The sequence below is a fragment of the Mandrillus leucophaeus genome, unplaced genomic scaffold (genome assembly GCF_000951045.1).
Source record: "Mandrillus leucophaeus isolate KB7577 unplaced genomic scaffold, Mleu.le_1.0 Scaffold231, whole genome shotgun sequence".
NCBI classification, from domain to species: domain Eukaryota; kingdom Metazoa; phylum Chordata; class Mammalia; order Primates; family Cercopithecidae; genus Mandrillus; species Mandrillus leucophaeus.
This window is the reverse complement of record NW_012102377.1, coordinates 3,233,536-3,243,979: the sequence shown is the minus strand read 5'-3', so window position 1 is coordinate 3,243,979 and position 10,444 is coordinate 3,233,536. Positions and strand designations below refer to the sequence as shown.

General features: G+C 49.2%; 1 protein-coding gene across 1 annotated transcript in view; it reads left to right on the top strand.

Annotated features, from left to right (window-relative positions):
- Positions 1–1,088: 1,088 nt before the first annotated feature.
- TRANK1 (tetratricopeptide repeat and ankyrin repeat containing 1) overlaps positions 1,089–10,444 on the top strand; it is a 117,286-nt gene continuing 107,930 nt past the window's right edge. Inside the window, exon 1 of the mRNA XM_011981914.1 lies at positions 1,089–1,359. Within this exon, the coding sequence (XP_011837304.1) occupies positions 1,337–1,359 (23 nt within the window). The 5' untranslated portion in view covers positions 1,089–1,336. The remainder of the gene's footprint in view (positions 1,360–10,444) is intronic.

Genomic DNA, 10,444 nt, shown 5'->3' with positions numbered 1-10,444 from the left:
TGATTCATCGTGATGTTTGGGGAAGATCAATGCACAGAAGAAACCTCTGTGAGATTCTAGAAGCAAGGAGACCACTAGCTAGACTGAGACTAGTTCACAACTCAGAATGACCAGTGCAGAGAAGTACACTGTGCGCCTTAAGTGTGTCCACGTGTCACCAAAGCCTCTCTGCTTCACTGAAATGTGTGGTTCCCCTCGCTAAAGCTCTGGTGGTGTCCTCCCCGCCACCAGGCAGCCTGGTATGATGGTCCCCCAGAAGGATGGGCGAACCACGGGGATGCAGTGTAGGCCGAACCTTGCCCCAGGAGAGGGCGGCGGGCTTAGCTCTCTGATTGGGTGGATTCTCTGGCGTGTAGGAAAGTACTCCCAGGCCCAGAGAAGCTGTAAAGACCAAACAGGAGCGGTGGGCGGATGGACGTGCAGCTCCCCAGGCCGAGAACTACTGGGGAGGTGGCAGCCTGAGGTGGTCCTTTCCGACCCACAACTCTGTAGATCATCACTGCCCTTCCAGGAAGTGGAAGGACGAGGCAAGATCCTCATTTGGTTGCCTGCCTGTTCAGGCCTGTGCGCACTTACTCGCCATGGACACGACGGTGAGCTTGGAGCAGCCTGCGGTCTCGCTGTCCCCTTCACTCCCGGACCCCCAACCTCCCCAGAGTGGAGGGGCGAGCACACAGTAAGTACTTGATGTTCGCCTGACTCCTGAGCTCCTCCTCCGTGGGAGCTAGGAGGCTTGTTCTCCGTACCTCCTTTGTTGGAGGGAGGAACGAGGGAAAGAGAAAAGCCACACTGAGGCCGTTGACTGATCACTTTCTTTACCTCCCGGACAACAGCGGTGGGCCCCTCTAAGGAAAGCCGAATTCTCGCATGCCCGAGGAGTGTCGGAGGTGGTTGTGTGCCTAGTCCCTCCTGGTAAAGGGCTCGAAGCACTCGTTTTTCAAAGGCGGCCGAGAGCCATACCACTGGAGCACTCGCTTGCATGATGGGAGACATCGAAACGCCCCTTTTGAACGCGATGACAAACACCCCCTCCCACTTAGCAGCGACGTGCACGCGACAGTTTTTGGGCTCTCGCAACTACGTGGAAACTTGGAATAGGTCTGCGGCTGCACACAGCCCGGGCGCCGGGGTTCCTGCGCCCCCCGCCCCCTCTGATCGCGGCTGGGTAGCGGAGCCCCAGCGAGCTAGGGGCCCCTGAGCGCCGCCTCTGCATCGCGCCGCCCCTGCCCCGGGCTCCGGTAGCTTTCGGGCTTCCGCACTGCCCGCCGCGCCCTGCCCACAGGGAAGCGCTTCCCGAGGCGGCGGCGGTCCTGGTGCGGACCCTCCGGCCGCAGCCATGTGGGACCCGCGGGCAGCTAGGTGCGTAGTGGCGCGGGAAGCACGGGGCACCTTCGGCCTTCTGGGCCCGCCACACTTCCCGGCGGGAGGCGGCCGCGCGCGGTGACTGGCGACCCTGAGGTAGCGGCCGAACAGGCCCGCCGGGACATCCCTGTGGGGCCCACAGCCATCTAGGTGCAGACCCGAGCCAGTCGCGCGGGGTCGGGCGCGGGGGACTGCTCCGGCCTTTCCAGTCCGGAGGGACCAGGGCGTGCGCTGCGACAGGACTGCGGCGGCGCGCGGCCTGCCTAGCTCCCACCCCGGCATCGAAGCCTCTGCTCTTGGGCCCATCTCCGCATCTTCGGGGGTTCCCGGGGGCTGCCGGCACGTTCCTGACCAGCGAACGCGCCCCCGGGGCAAGCACTCTTGGCGGGCTGGCGCCCGGGAGCGGAGCACAGCGGTGCAAGGGAACCGTGCCAGGCGGGAAGGGCGGAATTTGCGGGGAACTTGGAGCGCGCTGGCCTCTTCCCGGCAGTAGGAGGCCTTCTTCCCTGCCCGCCGGATTGTGGGCTGCTGGGCTGGCTCAAACTGGACTGCACGGTCCATCTGCCTGGGCTCACCGAGTCTAGGGGCAAGGTAGTAGCAGGGACCCAAGGCTGGGAAGCGGAGTCTTTAGAAGCCTTTGCTTCTGCCTCAGAGCGTTTCCGAACCGGAGCTCGGAGTCTGTTACCTGGGAGGCGCTCTGCGTTTCCTCCCAACTCCCTGTCTCCGTCCCGCGGGTAGCCCTGTGCACTTGCCATCCGACTGAGATGATAGAGCCCATCTTTGGCGTGCAGCGCGAGCCACCTTTTCTCCCAGATGGGGGTGTTTCTGGGCGGTTGAAAGCTTTGGTGCTTCCTAGGAAAATTTTTATAGAAGTGTGCAATTTGGAAAATAAAAGAAAAATTTAAGAAACAGAAAGAGAATGGGGCTCTGAGGTCTGTAGTCCCCCGACCTGCTCCAGCCCAGTTGCTGCTGGCTCAATTAGTCTTTATGCGAGAAGGAATAGCTGGGAGCAAAGGCCTTGTGTTCCCAGCATAGGTATGCTCTTCTGCTCCCTCGTGCTGAGAGTTTTGGGTGCCAGGATCCTTTTTGATACAAGGCTGTTACCCTGATGGCATCCTGTTTGGTCCTTTATAGAAAGAAAAAAAAAATGTACTACCTTGTGTGTGTTGGAGGGCTGGGGCGGTGGTCATGAGTTTGTTTCAACTGTTTTCCAGGCAGGTCTGTTTTGTGTAGGATTGCAGGATAGGTGCTTAAGTTCATATGCTCTTTGCTGGCTTTTCAATCCTCTGCAGGGGGTGGGTGGGGGTGGGTAGAGGTGGGATAGGCGTGCGTGGCATTCACTCCCAGAGTCACATCCCACTGCCACTGACCTATGTATGGGTTTCTAAGTCTTTTTTTGATCAAGATCCACACCCACCCACCTATATGTATATAATGTATATATACATAATATGTGTGTAATATATGTATACACATATATCTACACACACCCACACGTACACGTGTAAAATTGGAGCAAGAGCTTCATGGTATAGTTATTCTTTCTACAGGGTGAGGCACAATGATATTTTCCATTCTATTTCGCCCTCACCCCCCACCAGAGGGATTCTCACTCTGTCATCCAGGCTGGAGTGCAATGAGGCGATCTAGGCTCACTGCAGCCTCCACCTCCTGGGTTCAAGCGATTCTCCTGCCGCAGCCTCCGAAATAGCTGGGATTATGGGGCGGGGGGTGGGGCGCCACCACGCCCGGCTAATTTTTGTATTTTTAGTGGAGACGGAGTTTCACCATGTTGGCCAGGCTGGTCTCAAACTCCTGACCTCAAATGATCCACCCGCTTCTGCCTCCCAGAGTGCTGGGATTACACGCCAGAGCCACCATGCCAGTCCATTCTTTTTTTTTTTTTTTTTTTTTAAAGCGGGTTGTAAATTGTTAACTTCACTTTATGACCGACTGACCAGCTTTATGGGGCAACTACAGGTTCTGTTTGGGCCAGTCTCCCAGAGTATGAGGAGACTGTCAGCATTTCACTGGGGAATTGACTTTGGAAGTAAGGACTTGGTGTAGGAGAGATGGAGACTGAAATTCATACTTGAGTAATTAGAATACTGTAGGACATGGCTGTGTGGTCCAAGCCAGTACCATCTGCAAAGACAGACCGCAGATGCTTCTGGTTACTTTCGTTCTGGCTATGTGTCCACACAGAGCTGGCCTCCTGCATGGATCCCAGTGGGGCCTTGTGTGAATGCTAGGGAGGTAGGGGCATAATAGCTCCTGTTCTTTTTTTTGAGGAAGAAGAAAGGAAGATGCTGCAATGCTACTGCAAACTTGGATTCACAGTTTTCTAAAAGGATTCTTTGGGTCTTGTCTCAGAATTTCACAGCTGCAATCAAGAGCTGGACCATGATCATTTTATAATGAAGAAATTAAGGCCCAGAAAGGCCATCACTTGTTAGTCATTACCTACAAGTTAGTGTTAGATCTGGGATTAGACAACTTCTCTCTTGACTTCCCAGTCCATGGCTCTCAGGAACCAAATAGAGACTGGCCTTGTGGAAATATTAAACTTCTCTCTGCTGGTTGCTTCTGTTTTCCTGAAGTTACTACCAAAGACCCATTTCTATAGTACATGCCCACATTATTTTGTCTTTGCTTTTGGGGATGAAGATTATTTTAGTAGCCAAGTAGAGCCTGCAGGCCCCCTGTTTGGGGAAGGTAAAGTGATCTGAAGAGGAGGGTTTTAAGAACTGAAGTGGTGGTTGAGGTGTGGGCCTCTCTGGCCGTTATCAAGTATGTGGTGTTGGTTTTCTTGACCTTGAGGAATGAACCCTCTACCGCCTTTCCAGACAGGGAGGTGGGGCTGACCCATCAGTGCCTTGCCCTCAGAGTGACCACAGGCTCACTGCTTTTAAAACAAATTTCCTTGGAGTGCTGCCTGAGGTTCCCAAGGCCAAAAGCACCCTTGTATGAAATCTTTACAAGAAAGAAAGATTTGGGGCAGCAAAGATGACACTGTAACAGTTACAGCGAAGATTGATACTTGGGCCGGTTACAGCGATGGGAAGAATGGTTACGTTTAAGCTTTAAAAAAGAAAGTACTGAACCAGATAAACAGGCATCTTTGGAACACAAAAATGTCACAGTGCCCAGCCAAGAGTGGTTACTCCTTTGGTCACTCCTTTGGTTAGCGAGGTTCATTCTGCCTGAGCAGACATTTTTCTTGGTCTAAAATTGCATAAGTATTGCCTTGTTTGTTTTTGTTGAAAATCTGGAAGTGTGAATAACCTTTGCCTAAGATACCCTGGACTCAGTTTACCTGAATCAATTCCATCTTTTGTTTAGATGTTGAGCCTCAGTGTCAGTGCCTACCCTGCACTCACCATAGCATGCTTGTCTCAGCTCCTGTGAGCCTGGTGGGCTGGTGGGACTCCTGTGTGTCTTTTGGAGCCAAGCTAACTCTGGGTTTAGCTATATCTGTCTTTGAAGTTCCAGCAACATTGAGATTGGGATGTTTTTATTTTTTAAGCACTGGATCCTCCTAGCACTTGGAAAGAGGGCAGTATTCCCAGTCCTAAAAATCGGTGATGGTATTTTGAAGGAAACCAGGCCAGTAGTACACAACACATAAAATATAGAGAATTATAGCACTATATTGGGTGATCTTGATTCACTGGGACAAGAACGCACGGAGAACAGCCTTGACCTTGGATGGGCTCATCCTTCATGTTCAGCTGTGGCCACCAGGGCAATCTTTTTTGCTCACCCTTAGAATAGCTCGTCTTCTGCCCATGAAGGTCCGCTCTACCCAGGGGCTTAATCATTGATGACTTCTAGGGACTCATTGGCCTGAACTCATTGGCCAGGTACTAAGGCTATCTATAATCTGGCCCCCAGACTGTTGCTCTAATATGCTGTTTCTTCTTACTTTTCTCACCTCTACTTGCTTTTCAAGTCAGTTCTGCTCCTCAGATATGTCCAAGGGTCCGTATTGGGCTATGGAGGATGTAAATACATAAGACATAGGCTCTGCTAATTGTGACAGAACAGAGTTAATATCATGTAGACCTGTGGGAAAGGATTAGTGGAGGTGCAGACAAGCACTCTAAGAGACTTCCCAGCTCCTGAATCTTTCCCAGAAGAAGTATGGGAGGTCAGTTTTGAGCTGTACCTAAACAGGTGAAGAGCACTTCTAGCAGGCAGATTAGGGTTGCCAGGAGGGAGAGAGGGACATTCAGGTTAAAGGAGCAGCTTCTTACTAAGAATAAGGTGGGCCAGGTGTGGTGGGTCATGCCTGTAATCCCAGCACTTTGGGAGGCTGAGGCGGGTGGATCACCTGAGGTTTGTAGTTTGAGACCAGTCTGGCCAACATGGTGAAACCCTATCTCCACTAAAAAATAAAAAAAATTAGCCAGGGATGGTGGTGCACACCTGTAGTCCTAGCTACTCAGGAGGCTGAGGCAGGAGAATCGCTTGAACCCAGGTGGTTGAGATTGCAGTGAGCCGAGATTGCTCCACTGTACTCAAGCCTGGGCTACAGTGTGTGACTCTGTGTCAAAAAAAAAAAAAAAAAAAGTGAACAAAAGGGCTTAGACCCTAAACATCAACATAATAATAATAGTTTACCCTGTGCCAGGCTCTATGTTAACTGTGTTTCATATATTATTGTATTTCATTCCCACATAAATATTTTGAGCAAGTCCCATTCTACAGACGTACCTGTACTGGAATGTGAGCTTCATGAAGGGGCAGCAGTGTTTTTTGTTATTGTTGCTGTTTCACAGAGCTCAAGCATCTAGCAGAGTACCTGGCACACAGTAGGGACCAATCAATATTTGTTGACCGTCTAAGGAAACAAGGAGTTCAGTCATGTATGTATGTGATATTGTCCTTGTTTTCCAGTAAGGAAACCGAGGCCTAGAAATTAAGTGAATTTACCACCTGACACCAGGCCTGGGAGAGAGAAAAGTGGGACTTGATCCCAGATTTCTGGATTTTCTCTTCTATGAGGAAAACATATATCCTTACATCTTCCTTCTGGGACTGGTCCCCAACCCTGTTAATACTGCTGTGCAAAGTCATGTGAATGGGAGGGAGCCACATGAATTTGGGGTCATGTGGCTAAATTATGGTGGGCACATGGTGTTAGAGAATACTAGAAAGGTAAGCAGAGGCGTGTATATGTGTGTGTGTGTGTGTGTGTGTGTGTGTGTGTGTTAGAATGGGAATCTGAACTATTCGGGCTTTATTCTACATGAGGTTAGAGGCCATGGAAAATGTGTTTGTGTGCCTGTGTATACACACAGCTCTGTGTTTTATTTATTTATTTATTTATTTATTTTTGAGACTGAGTTTCACTCTGTCGCCTAGGCTGGAGCGCAGTGGTGCGATCTCATCTCACTGTAGCCTCCACCTCCTGGGTTACAGTGATTCTCCTGCCTCAGACTCCTGCTGCAATGACCAGCACATGCCACAATGCCCAACTAATTTTTGTATTTTTTTTTTTTTTTGAGATGGAGTCTTGCTCTGTTGCCCAGGCTGGAGTACAGTGGCACAATCTAGGATCACTGCAGCCTCTGCCTCCTGGGCTCAAGTGATTTTCCTGCCTCAGCCTCCTGAGTAGCTGGGACTATACGTGCCACCACGCTCAGCTAATTTTTTTTGTATTTTGGTAGAGATCAGGTTTCTCCATGTTTCCCAGGTTGGTCTCGAACTCCTGAGCTCAGGCAATCCGCCCACCTCGGCCGCCCTAAGTGCTGGGATTACAGGGTAAGCCACTGTGCCTGGCTAATTTTTGTAGTTTTAGAGACAGGGTTTCACCATGTTGGCCAGGCTGGTCTCGGACTCCTGACCTCAGCTGATCTGCCTGCCTCAGCCTCCCAAAGTGCTGGGATTATAGGTGTGAGCTATCACACCTGGCCAGCTCTGTGTTTTATTTAGAAGTTTTGACTCTGGAGGCTGGGAGTGTGGGTAAATACATCTTCCAGCCTGGCCAAAGTCCACAGTTTTTTCAAGGTAAAGTTCAAGTCCCTATGTATGTATCAGGAAACTATGAACTAGTGTTAGAACAGAGGCTAGAATGGGTGGGCCCGGTGTCTCATACCTGTAATCCCAGCACTTTGGGAGGCTGAGGTCAGGAGTTTGAGACCAGCCTGGCCAACATGGTGAAACCTCGTCTCTACTAAAAATACAAAAAATTAGCCGAGGGTGGTGGCGGGCAACCCGAAATCCCAGCTACTCAGGAGGCTGAGGCTGGAGAATCGCTTGAACCCAGGAGGCGGAGATTGTAGTGAGCTGAGGAGACCATGCCATGCCATTGCACTCCAGCCTGGGCGACAGAAAGAGACTCTCTCTCAAAAAAAAAAGGACAGAGGCTAGAACTCTGATTCTCCCAGTGCTGCTAAGGGGCCACCCTTCAGATGTCCTTGTCCATGGGAGATTGTTTTACCTATGGGGAGCTCCTGGACACCTCCAAACCCTCCCTATGCAGCAGTGACAGGTGTTTTCACCTCTCTGCTGGGTTTGACTTGCCTCTCAGATTGAGGAGGAAGCAAATTGCTGTGGTTTCCGGGTTGGGAGGTGGAATGAAGGGCATTAGTTAACATTTAAAGTGCTACGTAGAGGTTTGGAGAAGGTTCTGGGTGGAGAGATTCCTGGGCTGCTATTATCAAAGCCCAAGTTCTCCTTTGATTAGAAAACATCTTTTTAACGGCTGTCACTGGAGTACCTGGTGTACTCCCTTTTTAGGGCTGCTCCCAGCTTCATCGCTCCTGGGACACTGCATAAACAATGGGAGCCATGAAGGAAAAATGGCAGTTATTGGGCAACTTGGGCCTAGCACAGATACTTGAGTCAAGATTTATGAGTAACCTGTGGTTGGCTGATGCTTAACTAAATCATTTGTCTTGAAACAGTGTGGAATGCTAACTTATTGGTTATTCTTTGGGCTGGCTTTTGCAGGAATTTTATTTTAATTTTAAAGGCCTCTTTTCTGATTTTCCCAATAACCTTTACTCTTTGTACACCTCTTCTGTCCTATGGGTTGTTAACACAGATTTTTATATCAGACTTAAGTTTGTTCCTTGCTTGGAGAAGTTCCTTCATTTTGTGTAAATCTATTTCCTGACCTCTGAAATTAGGATATTTGTACCTCCTGGCATTCTTAATTACATTCAATGAGAAGATTCTTGAGATGGGTTTAGGACAGGGCTGGGCACGTAGTAAGTGCTGAATACATTTTACTTGTTATCATGCAGCTGTCTTGAACTATTCATCCAAATAATGATCTGGAAAAACAACAGTCTGTGGCACACTGAGGAGAAATCGTGTGTCTACCACTAGCTGCACAAAGGGGGAGATGCCTTAGGGTCTCCTCTTTGGAGGTTGAATGACCGAGACTCCACTTCAGACCCAGGAGTTGAAATTGATCTGTCTTTGGTCTTTGCCATTTATTTATTTATATATTTTTTGAGACAGAACCTAACTCTGTCGCTCAGACTGGAGTGCAGTGGCATGATCTCGGCTCACTGCAACCTCTGCCTCCCAGGCTCAAGCAATTCTGCTTCAGCCTCCAGAGTAGCTAGGATAACAGGCAGTTGCCACCATGCCTGGCTAATTTTTGTATTTTTAGTAGAGACAGGATTTCATCATGTTGGCTAGGCTGGTCTCAAACTTCTGACCTCAGGTGATCCACCCTCCTCAGTTTCCCAAAGTGCTAGGATTACAGGCGTGAGCCATTATGCCAGTCTGTCTGCCCTTTAGTAGTATTTCTTGAGCATTTTCCTGGCTTGGTTTTAGGGAGTTGGAACCATCATCTGTCTTTCATGGCCCATCTCATCTGCACACTGTCCATGACTAAAACGTGGGGCAAGGCTCTCAGCTCATCATTCCTCGAGAATGACTGTTTTTAGTCTGAGTTTACACCCTTCATCCTTTTTTTTTTTTTTTTGGAGTTAAAATAGTCCTTCTTTTGTGAAATTATTGGGGCAGTAGATGGTACTTTTTAAGAAAGTTCTTTTTTGGCAAAATTAAGTGTTGGCAACCCTATCTTAGATTCCCTTTTTTTTTTGAGATGGAGTCTTGCTCTGTTGCCCAGGCTGGAGTGTAGTGGTGCGATCTCGACTCACTGCAAGCTCCACCTCCAGGGTTTGCGCCATTCTCCTGTCTCAGCCTCCCAAGTAGCTGGGACTACAGGCGCCGGCTACCAAGCCTGGCTATTTTTTTTGTATTTTTAGTAGAGGCAGGGTTTCACTGTGTTATCCAGGATGATCTCAATCTCCTGACCTCGTGGTCCGCCTGCCTTGGCCTCCCAAAGTGCTGGGGTTACAGGCATGAGTCACCGCGCCCGGCTTTTTTTCTTTTTTTGAGACAGGGTCTCACTCTGTCACCCAGGCTGGAGTGCAGTGGTGCGATCACAGCTCACTGCAGCCTTGACCTCTTCTGTCTCAAATGATCCTCTCACCTCAGTCTCTTGAATAGCTGGGACTACAGGCATGCACCACCATGCATGGCTAACTTTTACTTTTTTTGTGGAAATGTGATCTTGCTATGTTGCCCAGGCTGGTATTGAATTCCTGGCCTCAAATCATCCTCACACCTTGGCCTCCCAAAGTGCTGGGATTACAGGCGTGAGCCACCACGCCTATCCCTTTTCTTTTTTCGTATGTGCAAATGTTACTGTTCTCCAGTTCCAAAAAGCTAGGAACCGCTGATCCTCCAGGATTGTTCTTTGCTTTTAGCATTTCTGAATCTCCAGGACTAGAATTGCTCCTGGGGATATGTGACCTTGTTTGCTGACCATTAGATTCTCAACAGGTGATTATTAATTTGTATACATCTTTTTCCTTTGTTTTCCCCAAGTAGCTAACAGCTTTGGTGATTGTATTTTGATTGGACTTACCTGGTTGTTTCTGGTTTGTACTTTGTGTGGTTGGCTTTTATTAAAACTTTGTATCTTTCTCCAAGGAACTGCTGACTGTTCAGCATTTCTTGGTTTTACAGGAAATGGCCAGAAATCCAGTAACACCAGTGAAATAATCTAGTTTGAATTAAATCCCTCAAACTTTTATTTCTTTTCTAGTCCTCC